Raw genomic sequence first — 18,310 nt, 5'->3', positions numbered from 1 at the left:
CTGACAGAGAGAACAAGACTTCCTGAAAAATACTATTGGTGAGAGCTACTGCCATTATCAGGCATGCGCCTCCCCCAAATCTGGTTGGTAATTACCCAACAGAAGCCACCTCCAAGTTTTTCAAGACCATTATTTCTCAGCATGCATGAAACAGAACAATAGTGATGGGGCAAAGTTGCCATGGGAAAAGTCATCTACGTGTAGACTTCCACAGTGTCAACATCTGTCTCTGATCTGGTCAGCTAGACTTTCCAGTGGAAAGAAACAGATACTTGCAAAGTATGAATCATCTGACCCTTGAGCAGACATCAAAAATGTGTTTGATCCTTGTACTCTAAAACTGCTTTTTTCTCTCTTGTGACTACAAAGGCAAAGTGGAGAAACTAGATCAAAGGAAGACATCTTCAAAATTGATGTCTAGAGTTAAGTGATGTGGATATCTCCTTAGCTGTCTGCTTATTGGCACAGGATCTTTTCCAGGACTTTGCCTGTGAGCCCAAGTGCCTAAAGCTGAAAGTACCGGATGTTGAAAGGGACACATATTTAACATAGCCCTTGATATTTAACTCTCTAAGAAAGAAAATCAGGTAGAACCAGATATTTGGTTGTATCTTTGCATTATGTACATTTCTATAGTTGTAGACGCAGGACTCCAACAGACACTGCCTTCACATAGCTATCAAAGTCTAGCTATCAGAGTTTGGAGCTGAATCCTACCAGTGAGTTTATCTCAGTTTCCTAGATATCCACACAGAGCTCATAGATATGACATAGGAACTATAGGAGACACTAATCTTGTCTGACAGCTGGAGGCCAAGCAGGATCCCACGGGGTGTCCCATATATCCTGCTCTATCTGTTCTTACTACCTTGTCTTGCTTCCCTTTAGACCTTCCATGCTATAATAGCTCTGCTGAGGTCATATTTATTGCCCTGCAGTGTCATGTAGCAGATGTTTTTAAGCATCCTACGTTCCTCTGGAAGCCTTGCCCACATGAGAAAATCTCAGAACAAAAGTCTTAAAATGAAATCACATAATCAAACCAAGGAGGAAAAGCTTAATTTGTTGAACTTTCAAGGTACCTCCACTGAACATGAAAAATATGAGGATTACCTTTGGCATTTGGATCCTGTACTTTGTCATGTAAGAAGGCTTCATAGAACTTCATGGCAGCTGTGAAATCACAGCTTGCATGTTTCTGTTGATGTTGAGGACACGGAGGAGTAAGTGAAGTAGCTTCAACCAGGGTGCAGCATCTGTTCTACCTGTATCTTCTCAAACCAAATCACTTGCTGTGAAAAAGCTACAAAGGAACCTGGCTACACTGCTCTTTCAGCCTGGCCCTTCTGTAATATTGGGATATAGATACTCCTTCTGATTATAGCTGGTTAACAGTGGTCATGCTTTCCTCGCTATCTCCTCTCTATCATTATTTGTCAAAGCGGGTGTTGGATGGGAGGCATTGAGAGGTTCATCAAAGACCGGATGATGCTATGTGCAAAAAGCTGAAAAAACACTCATCTAGATTGTCCTGGGAAAATAGCTTGTAGTAACACGTCCTCAGCTGTTTGCAGCTGTACTTTTCAACCTTTTTTTAATCTTTGGGAGCCTTCACATAATCACAGGTAAGACAAAAGCCCTTCAGGAGCCTTACAAGCATATATTGCTATATGCAAAGAATGAATTTATTTTACTTAATCATATTCCATGGACACTTCAGAAATAGTCTATGGGCTCTGAAGTCTCCACAGACCACAGGTTGAAAACATCTGCCATAAGCAATTGTTTCTGAAACACTATTGAAAAATAATTTCAAATAACAAGGCAAATAAAGCCAATTAAATGAATGGGGGTTTGCATTTCTTTTATTGCCACTGTTTACTAAAGTCACTCACACACTTTTCTTGCTGTACCCTCTGAAATTTTTATATCTAATTTCTGGCAGGGCTGGGCTGGAAAGATAATGTGAAGTTAGGTATCTGCATGGTTCACAGGAGACATTCAGTAGGGATTCAGTAGCCGTGTCAGACACGTGAGCACTGAAACCTCACAAGCTGACACAGCCAGTATATTTTTGCCTATTTGAATGTTGTTTTCCTGCAGTATGTTGACTGAATGAGCGTCCTATCCCTTTGAACAGAAACAGCAGCAATACAGCTTGTCTTGCAAGATTATAACTGAAACCAGAAAAGGAGAAGGTTGGGTTCATTTCTGCCTTTAGATCTGACTGAATGTAAGCTGCTCAAAACCCAAATCTTGTTTATACGCTTTCAAGAACTGGAAAAATTTCTACTAGTTTTATTGTTACTTATTTTTTCAGGGTGCTTGGCATGCTGCTTCCAGTTAATTTTCCTGCTGTTCTCAGTGGATTTGCATATGTCTGTATTTGCTTCTTTGCACTGTTTTTGCTGCCTGTATTGAGATTACAGCTGAAACAAATGCAGCTTAATAGCATGATTATTTTTAGGCTTATCTTTCAGCTGCATGATCAAAGATAAACTGTAGACTGTATCTGAAATAAAGCTGTTCATATTTCAGGAAGGGAGAAAGGAACTGGAGGCAAGATTAGTATGACAATGAGCACAAGTGAGCCAGGAATTATTTTAATTTGGAATTCAGAAAAAGGTTTCTAACTGCCAGAAGAATGAAGTTTTACAACAACTTTCCAGTGGGAAAAGAACATGAGAAAAAGAAAAGCCTACTGAATTTTTAAAGGCAAGTTGATCAGTTTAGGAGTGGGCATAATATGCTGTGAAAATAATGACAATTACAGAGTTTCCTTCAGATTAAGTGTCCTTATGGCACTGTACTGCTCTGGAACACCTGAGGATGAGAGACCAACAGCTCTAACTCTGCTAAATATGTTTTGTTCTTGACCATTTTGCCTTGCAATATTTTTAGTTACTGATTTCTTTTGTCCATGAGATTTATGAGAAAAAACTGAATCTCTGAGCTAACCAGAGGCCTTGCATAGCCCTTCATATGCAAGCTATCATGCTATTCCGAAACAGAATTTCATCCATCATTGATATGACAATATTATGGAAAGCCACAATTATACAAAATGACGTGGACAATGTAAATTATGGCAACTAATCCTTTCGTCACTGCTGAAGAGGATCAGATTCTCCCAGGTCAGGTTTTGAGCAGGAGTCTAACAAACTCTACTTTGTGTCCAGTTCTGGTCCTCACAATTCAAGAAAGATGCGGCCCCACTGGAGAGGGTCAAAAGGAGGGCCAAGAAGATGATCAAAGGGATGGACAACCTGCTCGATGAGGAAAAATGGAAGGAGTTAGGTCTTTTCTCCCTGAAGAAGAGAAGGTTCGGGGGGACCTCATCACAGTATTCTAGTACTAAAAGGGTGGCTACAAAGAGGACGGAGACTGTCTCTTCACAAGCACCCACGTGGAGAAGACAAAGGGAACAGGTACAGGTTGCACCAGGAGAGGTTTTATCTTGACATAAGAAAGAAATTTTTTACAGTGAGAACAATCATTCACTGGAACAACCTCCCCAGGGATGCGGCGGAGTCCTCATCATTGGAGGATTTCAAGATGCAGTTAGACAGGGTGGTAAATAATCTCCCTTCCTCATGAAAGGTTGGACCAGATGGGTGTCCAAGGTCCCTTCCAACCTGGGCTGTTGATTCTATGAACAGCTCTGCCTTCCCTTCTGGAGGGTATCTCACACTTGCTATTGACGATGGAGAGAGTCTAGGAAGAGTCATCTTTGCAAATGTAATCTCAAATTATCAGCACAGCCAGTTCCTGCTCGCTTCTGGTTGTTATTTAGCCTTGTAGTTGCAAGACACAGCTCTTTAGTTGTAAGATGGACAGCTGCTGCAAAGGAGGAGCTAGACACCAAATACAGTGTCTGAATTTAACTTCCAAACTGCACCTTTTTTGCATTTCACTCTGGACTCACTCACCTGCCTTCATCTCTCTCCCTTTTCCTACCACTCCATTTTAATACTGGGTTTTCAAATACAAATGCTTAAATGAGGTAGAGGAACTTGGGTATTTTTCCTCTATGAAATAAAAACTCCCCAAACTAAGCATTTAAGTTTCATTACCTGGAGTCTGAGTTCCAGATATACTAAATGTAGGTGAAGGTAAAAGGAGGTGAGGTCATCACGCAACAATGAAACAAGTCTTGTCCTTTGAAATACAGGTTGTAGTTTTCATTTTGGGATGTTAATTGTCCTGTAGTACCAGCACTCCACATCAAAAAGTCAATAATCAAACAGTGGTTAGATACAGTAAATAGTCACAAAAGCTGCAGCACAGAAACTTTTTGTACATTTACAAAAGCAAAATAAGAAAATTAGACAAGAAATACATTACGGACATGGTAGAAAAAATGGCTCAAGGAGCACTGCACACTTGTTTTTCTTTTAATATTGTATTGTTTTCAACAACACAGCCTTTCTAGCTCCAAAATATATTTCACAGTGAAAAATCAAACAAAGCACTGTTACATTCAATCGATATTTACACACACTTAGAAGCAAACCACCTGTTGGTTTCTTCCATCCTGAAACAAATAGAAATGATAGCCACTGTCAATGGTGGCCATGCATGTCCAGCATCTTCAGCTTACATTCAACATAAAGATTTCTTGAGAGCTAATTTGTGCGATGGCATCAGAGTCTGATTTAGATAAAAATAGACACCTGAAGTATGATCTTTCCAGTAACACTGAGAAAGTTTGAGTGACTAAGGAAAGCCACATTTGCAAGTGCATCAACTCCGCCAATAAAAAAATCATAATAGAAGGGGGTTGCTTGTATAATATATTGTATATTAAATATGCCAAGAGATACCATTTGTTCTAGTAAATTCAGTGCTGGTGAAAGGTACTGAAGACTTCAATTCGCCCACTGAACAAGAAACACAGGGACTGCAACAGAAGAAATTTCCCCTCCACTGCCCTCCAACTTGTCTTGCTCCTGAGCATTGGCTCTAGGAATTTAAGGGGCAAGTCCAAATTCTCACGACTATTCAGTCCTTGGCCTCTCTTGCTGAGACTGGCAGAAAATAATAGTAATAATAATGTGCTGAGGCCAAATCCCAAGCCAAAGTGAAGTGGCTTTTTTCTAATGATAACAGTTTTCTGTACTGATTTTAATTTAGCTGAGGACCTGGTCTCCAGTGTGCATGATTGGAGGGTGGTTTTGGTGATGTGGACATTTGCCCACGAGGCACTGGACTGAGATCCACCAACTCAAATTGCAGAGCACTGTAGGACAGCCAGGAAAACAACAGAATCCAAAAGTAAGCTCAGAAAAGGCCTCAACAACAACAACCAAAATAAAAACAAAAAATAAAAAAAAAGATACAAACGCCTTCTTGCTCTGGACTGAAACATGGCAAAACGTCACCAGCTAGAGGCAGTTATTCAACACCTTTTTTCTCAAAAGTTCTAATTTATTAGTGCTTGAAAATTGGCTACTAGCCATTCATGCGAATTATATTTTTTTATTTTTTTTAAGTAATGCACTTACAGTATTGTCAATACAATACCTTGTGAAAGCCCATACTACAGAAAATACAAAACTAAATGTTATCTATTCATCTAATATTAGATAGTCTCATTTAAAAAATGTCTAAGTAGGCATTTACCTGATAGATCTGACTTACCCCTTCTCCCATGTCTTTCTGGACTGCAAAGTGCATGGTTCCTTGGGAAACTTTCTAAAATAGCTTTTAGCAGCAACTAATGAGAGAGGAAGCTGCAATCTATCAGTTAAAAATACTTCAGTGACTTTTGCAGAGAGTCTGGTGGGGGGGGACAAATTCTGCTCTCAGAGCAGCAAACCAGTGCTGAAGACTTAAAAAAAAAGGTGTCTGGATCATTTAACTCCCACTTAAGACACTGGAGTATAAAGTAAGTAATTTAAATCTTTTTGCTGGTCTTCTGTGCAAGTGTAGATTTCACCTGAAAGGGGTGTAAGCATCTTGTAAGAGCATGATCCTGTACAAATATGAAGTCAATCTCAACATTTCTCTCTGTTTCAAATTATACTTACATTCACACTGCTACAACTGAGAACAGATTATGTCCCATAAAGCACAATATAAGTGTTAAATATTATAATTAATATTTCTTTCACAACTCTCTGAGACCTTTTTTCTCCTTTTAAAAACAAGGAAACTAGCATTGTTTTTAAACACCTATGCTTAAAATGACATTAAAACTTTTTTTACCTAAACTAACAAAAACCAGTGAAATTAAAAGCTCACACTCAGCTGACATCAAAATTCTGAGTCTTTCACTTTTTTTTTTAGTTCATGATCATGTCAACTAACACCAAAGAACAAGCCTGAATTTTGAATTTCCTGGTTACCATTAGTTTTAGTTCAAAACTTCACATTTAAAATGTCATTTTCATTTTTTTAATATATGCATACACATAGACGCACATATATATATTTTTTATATATATATATATCAGTTCATAAATCCAAAATGAAGTGAGAGCTAGGACCGGCCTTAAAGCCTTTATGCACTGTATAAAGACTTTTAAGAATTGACATCATCGACATTTGATTGAAGTAGATATATACCAGTCGTGGCTTTAACTACAAGGCAAAGGTTGAAAGAACATTTTTAGTTCCTCTCAAAGAAAAGCAGTAAGACCATTGGTGGTTAAACAAACAGAATATCCAAAGAGAGAGAAAACTGCCAGGTGTGGGAAGTCATCCAAAGTCAGTATCTTTTCCTTCCATACTATCTTATTGTTCAGTTTAGCTGCTCACCAATTGCAGATGATTTTTACCTTCCAAGATGATCATGCCAGATCCTTCTTGTGCCTCTTGCTCTGGCAGGGAAGAGTCAACAGACAGAAGTCAACCAGGTTGCAAAGGCACCACACTCTGTGTGAAAGCACTACCCAAAAACATGCCATGTTTGAACACAGGTGCAGAGGGATCAAGGTTATCTGGAGGGAAAGGCCATCCTGGAACTGACTTTTGCTCTGAAGGTGGGAAGGAGGGGACAGTTATTTTTGTTATTCAAAGAATCTGATCAATCAATCTATCAATCAGTCAATGCCAAAAATATAGATATATCTCAACTGCACGGCCCTTTTAGAAAATTCACAGCTCAGCTAGAACATAAAGCATTCTCAGAAGTGTCCCTGGGTATGGAAAAGGACAGCTGATCCCATCTCGCTTGCCTCGAGTCCCCGGACTGATTGGTAGTACCTATGCAGCTTCACATTGGCACAGCAGTTTCTTTAAGTCCACCGGGAACATCTGACTAAATCCAGCCGTGAACTCAATTATCGGGAGTTCTTCCTGAATCGGCTGGTTTGATTAACCCAAGCATGTTAGCTCCATCCTAAGACTCAAAAGAGAAACACTGCAGAAATTCACATGCCAAAAGACAGGGACAGGCTAAGATACGTTCAACTAGGGAAAAAAAAAAAGGCAAATCCAAACCAAAATGGAAACCAATTTGAAAAATAACAGTGGTCATGTCCATTCACAGATTAGTATCAGTTTGGCAACCAAGGATCACAACTGCACAGCAATCACTTGTTACTTTTGACTGACGACGGATTACTTGCAGGTGCTCTGAAATGTAAATCATTGAGTGGGTGGGCTTGGCCTGTTGTTTATCTTTTTAACATTTTTCCATTAATGGCCTTGAGTACATTTGGGTATTTACAGTGGTTGTTAAAAAGATATATATACACATTTCCTTTGCTTTTTCACCTCTACAGATGGAAAGGAAAGGAAAGGAAAGGAAAGGAAAGGAAAGGAAAGGAAAGGAAAGGAAAGGAAAGGAAAGGAAAGGAAAGGAAAGGAAAGGAAAGGAAAGGAAAGGAAAGGAAAGGAAAGGACCTACACCACCACCAAAATTATGATTTTTTTTTTCTTTTTAACGGGATGGTTTTTGGTTTGTTGTTGATTGATTTGTTTTCCTTAGCTGCTCATGTCGCTAGGTTCTCTGCATTTATGCTGGACATCCGAATCTGAGAGCTGCTCTTGCTCAGAATGGAGAGTTGTGTCCCCCCGTTCACTCCGCTGCTCGCTAGAGAAGGATGGCGATGTTTGAAATCCACAGCAAAATACCGGTTGACTTTCCAGCTCCTCCATTTTCTCTTTATTTCTGATTGCACCTTTAGGGAGAAACTTCAAAAGGTCAATTTTTATGTACTTAGCTGCTCGAGGACATGCTGACAAATTATCAAGATTAGAAAAAAACCCACAATTGGACAGAAATATTTTTAAGACTATTAAATCTGAAGTGACTTCTCCATGTCTGAAAGAGGTCCAGTCATGCAGTGGGAGCAACAGCTCAGGTTCTGTGTCTCTGACTTCAGATAATTTAGGATCAGCCCAGAGGTGCATAGAAGACCTGTTCAACACAAACTCCAACATGGTTCTTGAGCTAGCTTCTTGGAAAAAATATTCTGTTTTCATCAATGGCCAGAGCCAAATACCTAGCAAGGAGCCAAAGAAACCAGCAACCAAAAGGTACTAGACAGTAATGAAATAACCTGTCCATACAGGCAGCTTGTGTCTCACCTGCCATTAATGGATGCACGTCTACTGAAAACTTTGCCTCCTGCTTTCAGATCACTTCTAAGCAGGCATCAGCTCTTGGATTAATAGGCATCTGTGACGACCTCCTTTCCCTTGAGATTTTTTTCATGGGCACCCACAGTAAATCACCAAGAGTAAAACAATCTATGGTCAGAAGTTCTATTAGAAAATAAGCAAATAAATCTGTAGCTTTTCTACTTTTCATTGATCACTAATTTCCTGGCAATCCTGCTAGGTGTGCACATGTGTACATATATATATAAGATAGTGAAGATTTAATATAAGAAAGATCATACTAACTCAGACCAACATTTGCTCGGTTTATTACTCATTCCTGACACTAGCGTGTAGCATATTTCTGAATGAAACAGCATAAGAACAAGGAAATATGTAGATATATTTTACCAAAATATTTTTCTAGTCTCCAATGAGCTGCTGTGTCCAAGATGTTCTTCTTGTCTGTAACAGTCATTGCTAGATTTTCCTAGACTAATACAATTGTCAAAATGGATCAGCATACGCCAAAATGCTGAACAAGTGCTTCAACTGTATGGACACAAACTGCAGAGAGGAAAAATCCCACCTGAAAACTTGCATTCTCCTTCTACTATCTGTAAATTTCTATTTTGGTTAAAGTATAGATAGATATAGATTAGATAGAGTAGGGAGGTATATTACCTCTGTAAAAAGAAAATAGTGTTTGCATCTGTAACAGTGTAATATACCAAAGGTGAATGCTTTCTTAACCTAAGTAATTTAGCGGAGGCACAAGACATTCTTTAATGTCTTGAGAGGTAAAATGGTTTTAATTAATCTGTTTGTGTTAATTTGGCTAAGAACGACCACTCCACTCCCTCCAAGGCGTTTCAGGAAATCTGACACTCTGTGCATGTTACCTTGGAAGGTGCTTCTCTCCAGATTAGTTTTAGACAAGACCTTACAGCTATTCTTTTAGCGCTCATGGAATATAATAAATGAAACAACAGTTGTAAGTGGGAGAGGTGGATATCCAGTAATGCCAGCTGGTGAAGTATGAATGCAGCCACTAATTCCAGCAAGGCATGATCCAGAACTCACCTTCTGAGTTACTTGGGGCTGAGCTATGACTAATGCTTTAACAGACCTGTGGTCTTTTGACAGTTACCTTGACTGAGCCCATGATCAAAGATGACCAGCTATTGCACACTATATGTGAACAAGCATAGAACAACTACTGCACTAAATCTGGTAGAAAAAAATGGTCTCAGCCTCCTTGGAAAGAAAAAAAGAAGGTGATTTTAGGAGAAGTCTTCTCCTGTTGGACTGCATAATAGATGTGTATCAGTGGAGGAGAGAATGGATGAACTGTAGATATTCCTCTTAAGGCAGCCTTGAGGAGGGAGCCTTTTTCTGTTAATTCAGAAAACAATCATCTCAAGTATTCAGTCTGATAAACAAAGGCAGGGCAATTTCAATTTGCAGATGAGAATGGGTGAATCAGAAAAAGAACAAACGTGGGAAGCTGACGCTAGCAGACCAGCTGGCAGATGGCAGGTCTCACGAGAGGAGTGGGCAACAGTTGGGTGATGCCAGCTGTCCCCACGGCCAGATCGAACCGTGGGAAGCCACATATAACTGGCTCCCGGCGAGTGCCAGCAACCTTAGGGGTGCAAACAGGGCACGGTGTCTGTTGGGAACAGCATCAGCAACGGGGCATGGTATTGGGTTGAGTGCGGCATCAGCAACAGGACGTGGCATGTGTTGGGAGCGGCATCAGCAGTTTGTGTGGCAGTTCATGCAAGAAGGGCTGGGGATTCTGCCGGTTTTTGGGCTGCTGCCTGCTCTGCTCACCTGCAGGCTTAGGCTGCAGCCTCCATGGTCACCCAACCTAGCTGGTGGCTCTGCAAGCCCACCAAGCAGCTTGAGGTCTCCAGGGAATCAGAAGGGTTTATTAGGCAGTGCTTTGAGCTTTTTGGAAGCATGATGGTAAAGACCAGGCAAGGGCTGTGCTCTGCAGCAGACAGGAATCAGCAACCTAGCCAGGCTAGCCTGGGAAGAGTGGAGGTAACCACCTAGACAGAGCTTCGTACCAGGGAAGCTGCTGTTCAGGTGGAGGGATGCAAAGACTGTAACCCCACCTCCTGGGTGGAGGAAGGTGGAAGCTGCACTCGCTCAAGGTGGGCGCTGGTAGAGTTATTCAGGCAGCAGGTGGAGGACCTGCAGGAGAAGTTAGCAGGCTGTGTTATGTTAGAGAGGGTGAACAAGAACCAGATGGAGTATTGAGACTTTGCAAAAAGAAATATTAGGGCCCTGTGGCACTGACCTCCAAGGACTACCAGACAAAGAGCTTCACCAGTGAACAGACAGCACCTTGAAGAAAGAGGAGCCGTGGTCTTTGGTGACCCATGGGAGCAGGTTATCGCTTCACTCTCCTTATGTACCAACCAGTTGGTACAGTTGCCTGCTTTATATACGGTCGAGTGAATTTTGCTGCTTGCCAGGAGCCAAGATCCAGGATGTCACAGAGAGATTGCCACAACTAGTCAAAAACACAGACTCCTACCCGCTACTTCTTTTCCATGTGGGCACCAATGACATGGTAAAGCAAAGCCTCAGCAAGATCAAGCAGGACTTCAGAGCCCTGGTGGTGTAAGTGAAAGGGACAGATGCCCAAGTGATCTTCTTCTCTGTCTTGCCAGTCAGAGATAGGAGTGCAGGCAGAAGTTGATGCATCATGTGGATCTATACCTGGCTTCGTGGCTGGTGTTATTGCCAGGGTTCTGTTTTATACAATCATAGGACATTCTTTAATGAAAACAGCTTATTGGGGAGAGATGAGCAGGAGAATCTTCACTAGCAGACTGGCTGACTTAGTAAATTAAGCTTTAAACTAATGAATTTGGGGGGTAGTGTCCAAAGCTGTGACATCTGCATATTCAGAAGCAGCAGGTTGGATGAGTTCACTTACCAGAGTAGTGAGGAATGCTCCCCCAAACCTCTTCAAAGGCAAGAACCCTAAGTCCAGTTACCTCAAGTTTGTGTATACCAATGTATGTAGTCTGGGCAGCAAACAGGAGAAACTGGAGCTCCGTGCCCAGTCAGAGAGTTATGATGTTATAGAAAACACAGAAACTTGGTGGGAATACTCACATGACTGGAAGATCACAATGGATGGCTACAAATTCTTTTGGGAAGATAGGAAGGGAAGAAGAAGAGGTAGAGTTCCCCTTTGTGTAAAACAGAAATTTGAGTGTATGGAGGTGAGTTATGGAGACAACAAAAGTTCTATTGAATGCCTTTGGATCAAGATTAGAGGAATTGTCACCAAGGGGGACTTTTTGTTAGGTATCTGTTATCAGCCTCCCAATTAGGATGAGGAAGCTGATGAAACCTTACTTCAGGTGCTTAAGGAAGTCTCAGGCCAACAAAACCTGTTTCTCTTGGGTGATTTTTCCCAGCCATTTGTTGGGAAAACAGCACAGAGGTACACAAGTCCTCCATCAGGTTCCTGGGGTGTATTGAGGATTGCCTTCTGCTACAGATGCTGGACATGCCGACTAGGAACAGTGCATTGCTTTTCACCTGGAAGGAGGTTGTAGCGAGGTGAGTATTGGTCTGTTTTCCCCAGTAGCAAGTAATAGGACGAGGAAATGGCCTCAAGTTGCACCAGGGGAGGTTTAGATTGGATATTAGGAAAAATTTCTTTACTGAAAGGGTTGTCAGACATTGGAACAGGCTGCCCAGGGAAGTGGTTTAGTCACAATCCTGGGAGGTATTTAAAAGACATGTAGACATGGCACGTAGGGACGTGGTTTATTGGTGGACTTGGCAGTGTTAGGTTGGACTCGATGACCTTAAAGGCCTTTTCCAACCTAAATGATTCTATGATTCTATAATTGCTAGATTTACGGCTCACAAACCAGGAAGATTTACTTGACAACATAACTAATGACCAATGGTAGCCTTGGATACAGTGATCATAGCACTGGGGAGTTTAAGGTACTGCTGAGCACACTGAAGACCAGTAGTAGTACAAAGACCCTGGATTTTAGAAGAGCCAATTTCAATATCTTCAAAGCTCAACCGTGAGGGATTCCATGGGAAGCATCCATGGAGGGCAAAGAAGCTTGTGAGTGCAAGAATAGCGTCCTGGAAACACAAGAACAGTCCATCCCCCACAAAGGGAAAGGAAGAAGACAGAACAAGAGACCAGCTGTCTTAACCCACATAAATTTATGGGCCCAGGTGGAAGCCACCTCGAGGTGTTAAAAGACGTGGTTGACATTGTTTCAAGGCCACTGTCTATGATATTTGAAAAGTCATGGAGATCAGGAGATATCCCTGATGACTGGAAGAGGGCAAATGTCATACCATTCTACAAGAAGGGCCCAAAAGAGGCTCTGCTCTATTCTATTCTATTCTATTCTATTCTATTCTATTCTATTCTATTCTATTCTATTCTATTCTATTCCAAAGAAGACCTAGGAAACTACAAGCCTATCAGTGCTAATTCAGTCTCTGGCAAAATAATGGAATGAGACCTCCTAGAAACTATCACACTGATTGGGAAAAGCCAGCAAGGATTTACCAAAGGCAAATCATACCAGGCTAACCTGATCACCTTCTACAACAAAATAATATTTTCTGTTGACATGGGGAAGGCAGTGGATGTTGTTTACCTGGATGTCAGCAAAATGTTTGACACTGTTTCCCACAGCCTTCTCCTAGGGAAGCTGGCAAGATATGGATTGGGTGGGTGGTCTGCAAGACGGGTAGGAAATTGGCTAACAGGCCACACTCAGAAGGTGGTGAACAACGGTTTTTACTCATGCTGGCAAACTGTTACTAGTGGGATCGTCCAGGGATTGATACTGCACCCCATACTGTTCAACATCTTCAAAAATGATCTGGATGATGGGATTGAAAGCACCCTCATCAAGTTGGCTGATGACACCCATCTGCGTGATGAGGTGGACATGTCAGAAAGGAGATCCACTTTACAGCGAGTACTGAACAGGCTGGAAGAGTGGGCTAGCAAGAACTGTATGAAGTTCAGCAAGGACAAGTGCAAAATTCTGCAGCTGGGATGACATAACGAAAGAGCCCAGTATAGTCCCGACCTCTGTTAGGAAGCATTAATCTGAGCCATCATCTCTGGTGAGGCCAATGTTTTGGTTTAATAAAGACATCAACACATCCTCTTTCTTTTCTGAGACGATGTGAGATTCAGCCTACGGTTTTAGGGAATATGGTAGATGATGAGTTACAGTGAAGGATTAGAATAGCGGTTACTCCCACAAGGCAATGGGATGGGGATGGTGGGTGAGGGAGGTTAAATATTAAAAGTCTTACCTCCCCATTCAAGAAACAATAGAGAACAGCAACAACAAAACCCTAGGTAAATGGGAGAGAAAAAAAAAAAATGTAATTCAAATCCTTCAGTAAATGTTAGAAAATAGCTGGAGTTAAAACAAACAAAAACCAAAATCCTAGGATACAAAGCATATACATAAATAAACAAATACACAGTCTGAGAACTGTGCATGCAAAGTAGTTCTAATGAATAGAGATTTCTTTTTAACAAAAGCAGAATTCACTGTATAATCACCTGGAAAGATCCCAGTCCCAATTCAAACACTAGTCTCTCCCGCTTACTGACATTTTCAGGAGAAAAAGCAAACACCGTGTAGTGAATTCCAAACAAGGGGATAAGCAGTAGTGTAGAGCGAGCCAGTCTCCTGTTATAATAGAGTGAAAGAACTTTAATGCAGCTTTGTAATAAACAACTTGTGCTTTAATTAAAGAAGAAAACACAGAAAATATTTTGTTGCCTCCCTTTTGGGAAATACATACACTGTGTAATTATACAAACAAATATACAACATTCCCATTTGTTCCCAAACAGTGATTTCACACACCCTGTAGTTTGCTCCCACTTCTTCACACTGCTACAATAATAGCACATTAGCAATGCTTAATACTCTGTACTGTTATTTTAATTTGCATTATTATAGGCAGGGATTTTTTCTACCGTGCCAAACATGAGGAGAGTAATCTTGCTAAGGGATTCAGACTGCTACCATAACACAATAATAAACCTCTCACCCAATTGCTTAATCCCAGTGGAGTGTTTGAAATCACTTTGTGTGTGTGTGTGTGTGTGTGTTTGAATATATTTCTGCACAGCAAAAAATTCCAAACCAGCAATACTAATAAAGCTAAAAAAGCCCTGTATGTTATTCTACTCATGACTATTCCTCAAGGTCCTGATTTTGGTCTCATTTATACTGTTGGAAACCTAAGTGTAATTCCATTGTGTAACTAATTTCCATTACATCAGTATAAAGAGGTTTTAAAGGGAAATCAAACTCAGTAGATATAAACAAAAGGGCTGGAAATGAATGTGTGTACCTGTAAGCACTTAGCTGAGTATGGATGAAATTCCCCAAAAGCAGGGGTCCAGCCAAGACTTATGCATGTTTTGGTCAGTGTCATTTGCTGATTGAGCAGCAAAAAAGACCAAAGAGAAAGCAAATGTTGACCTGAAAATAAGGCAAGTGCTTTATTATAAACAAAGTGGCCTAAAGTAACCTCTAGATTTTCAAACAGGAAAAAATATGATTGACTTCCTTCAAGTAAGTTAAGGAGGTAGATGGAGGACAAAGGAAGCTAACGAGCCATAAAGATTTTTGGAAGAGCTGCATACTTTTTGAAATTCAGATGCTCACTCTGTTTATATCTATATGGTATATTGCAGACACATTTGAATTTGCTAATACATGCTCAACAACATCCCAAAAATGATGTGTTTGTCTTACTGAAAGTGAAGACTTAATTAATACATCTCGAAGAACTCTGTGAACATATGCTGTTGTATCCAATACTAAACTGGAAATGGGACATCAGTTCATTGCTGGTGTCCCTTACTCATTCTTTGTGCATTAATGGTGATAAATACATCACAGCCCTTGCCTTGAGATTGTACTAAACACACATGATTCATCAGTCTGATGCACACCAAATCTCAGTCTTGGTGAAAGACCCAGAGAATACAGTTCTTGTGAGTTATCAAGTCAGATATTGACCAAATTTTTTTTAAAAAGAGAGGAACGATCTTGGAACCGGTTGATGAAAAGCATACAGAGTCTCCAACTTTGGTGATCTCTAGAAAGAGTATGCTATACAGGAGTGACCCAGTGTAATGGACTAAAGGACCTTTCAAGGTCCCTTCTAGTCCTTTTTCTCTATGGACATGTAATCAGATTAATGAAAAGAAACAGAACTATTGTGGAAAAGATTATAGAATAATATTATCTCCATAAACAAAAAAGGATGTAAAGAACCTAAGTGTCTTAAACTAGCCATGGAATAAAAAAGAAATGAAATTAAGGTAGTAAACTGGACAAAGAAGTATCATCTCTCAAAATCTGTTACCCTTTGTATTCAAAATTAATGACAACAACAACAAAAGAATAAATGTTATCTTAATTTAAAAGTCAGAATAGAATTGTCTATTAGTAGGTTGTATCTCACCACAGTCATAGGAGATTAATTTTCAGAAAGATGCAGAGGAAGACTTTTTTTTATTGTCAGTTTTCTGGCATTAATTATATCTGATTAATCATACAATTAGTTTGTAAGATCTTGAAATATAATGTCATCATCAACTTATGTGAGATGCTGTCTTCAATATTGTCACAACAGTCAGGAAGAAAATACATGAAATGTAAGAAATAACACATTCTGAATTTTATAGACTACTAAGACGGATAAAGAGGAAAAGAAGATTTTAATAATATGAAAAACTTGAGAGATACTAATGATGGTGTGGATGATGATGAACTGTTGTTTTTTCAAGAGCATTAGGAAGAAAGAAGACTTAACGCAGCACCTGTGAGACATGTAAGTTTATGTGCGATGGTGAAATGAAGATGTTAAAGGACACAGTGAAATTCTCAGGAGTGTAACAGCCAAAGATATTCATCTTTGAAAAAAGATGCTTTTTTCTTCCCACACTCTTTCATACAAGCAAGAAACTTAGGGGATGGATCCAAAAGTTTTGAGGACAATAGTCATTCAATTGTGTTTACACTAGCTGTTTAGAAGAGATATGTTCTCCAAAACGTCTAGCAAAAGTGTTGTTTACATTCCAACAGGTAGAGGAATGTCTTAAGGTTACTTAAAAAAACCAAGTCGTATTTCAATTTTTGTTGAGTCTAACATTCTATTTTTCAGCTGTTATTTTCCTTAGAAACAGTTTAAACATAAGATTTTCTCCAATAGCATGGCTATGAATGTGGCCTTTCCATAAAGTGTTAGTACAAAAAGACACAGATAATGGTGTCCACCGTTTTTCCTCACTCCTCTGTTGAATTATGGAAAGATATCTTTATAGTAAAAGGAACAGAAAGTAGAAAGGTTATTTAACTTTGACCAGTATCTGAAGGAACTATGACTTCTTTATTTTTCCATTGCACATCCACACTTATTAAGGAGACTGCTGAAGTGTCTATGGATATTACATGGGACATAACTGGGCATGAACTGGAAATGAAAATCACAACACATTGCACTGCTGAGTAGAATTTCCAGTGATTTCTACTGAATATTCCAGTGTGTTCCTATTGTGCATTTTAAAACAGGTTTCGAGAAGACAAATTAATGCTGTGACCTGAACAAATACAGTAACTGTATATCAGATGAAAAAAACCCAAGCATTTTTAGCAACTGTGCAATAGGGAACAAGGAACTATGGGTTCTAAATGGTCTAAATAACTTCTTCCAGCTTCTGTGAATAGGATGTAACAAAGATATATCTCTAGATTTAGAACACGCAGGTACAACTCTAAGAACTGCTGAGCAGGATACGTGATGATGCCATTTAGAATGAATGAAGGAGGCCATCAGAAAACACGGGTCCTCTACATCAGTGGACCTGAAGCTCCAGAAGCAATTGTGTAAGGAAATTTGTGGTTGTCTTTGGTTTTTCTGTTTCTGAGAGAGAGGTGAAAATTGTAGCTTAGAGCTTACTCTCCCATCAGTTCCAGGTATCTCCAAGGATGTGTCTTGTGCCATTTCTGCTGGGACTGTAGCTGCTTCTGTTGGACTAATTGCAAAGTTGTGTAGCTCAAAAAAAGCCATTGTAACTTACACCAGATTTGACAGATGACACTGTGTGCTATTAAGCTAAGGATAAAATGCAGTATAACTTTTACCCTGGCAAAAAGCTTGTTGCCCTGGTTGTAGAGGTTCTCACCACCCAACTTTTTTGAGACAAAATATCACAGACTGCCAAAAGAAGCTAAAGATCTTCAAAGCATAGCCTTTGAAGAAACACTATGTAGTCGTCGTTTTGCTATTTAGGCCTGCCTCTTCAATTTAAGAGAATTGATCAGTTTAAATGCTGAGTCTTAAGTGAAATTAATTTGATCAATTATAAACTTTTGCAGTGAAGACATCAAGATCTGGGGTAGTCATGTAGAACAACTTTCACCCCACCAAGGTTTGGACATACATAATGTAGATATCTATAGTAAAATTATTAACATAACGTCTCTAAAGCCGAGGCAGAGAAAAATGCACTTTTAAGGAATTGTTCTTGCCCGCTATAGATGCCTCTTTAAGAGGAGGTGACTCCCGTTGTAAACCCCATGGGTATGTACTGAATGCATGTATACATTGACCAGCTTAGAGTTAAGAGATACCTGCAATGATGACATCTATTTTTAGTTAAATTAATTCCACACCTACATTCCCTTTATTGTCAATGAAGAGTAAC

General features: G+C 39.9%; 1 protein-coding gene across 6 annotated transcripts in view; it reads right to left on the bottom strand.

The window, feature by feature from the left end:
• Positions 1–7,848: 7,848 nt before the first annotated feature.
• ADCYAP1R1 (ADCYAP receptor type I) overlaps positions 7,849–18,310 on the bottom strand; it is a 142,513-nt gene continuing 132,051 nt past the window's right edge. For 4 of the 6 annotated variants that reach the window (XM_030010029.1, XM_041122682.1, XM_041122681.1 and 1 more), the window contains 3 exons: positions 14,141–14,270; positions 13,885–13,926; positions 7,849–8,139 (listed from right to left, as the gene is read on the bottom strand). In XM_030010029.1, coding sequence (XP_029865889.1) covers positions 7,930–8,139; positions 13,885–13,926; positions 14,141–14,270 — 382 coding nt within the window. In that variant the 3' untranslated portion in view covers positions 7,849–7,929. The remainder of the gene's footprint in view (positions 8,140–13,884; positions 13,927–14,140; positions 14,271–18,310) is intronic. The other 2 variants (XM_030010030.2, XM_030010034.2) reach the window with 1 other exon arrangement.

This window comes from Aquila chrysaetos, chromosome 3, assembly GCF_900496995.4.
Source record: "Aquila chrysaetos chrysaetos chromosome 3, bAquChr1.4, whole genome shotgun sequence".
Taxonomy (NCBI): domain Eukaryota; kingdom Metazoa; phylum Chordata; class Aves; order Accipitriformes; family Accipitridae; genus Aquila; species Aquila chrysaetos.
This window is presented reverse-complemented; position numbering and strand designations above follow the sequence as displayed.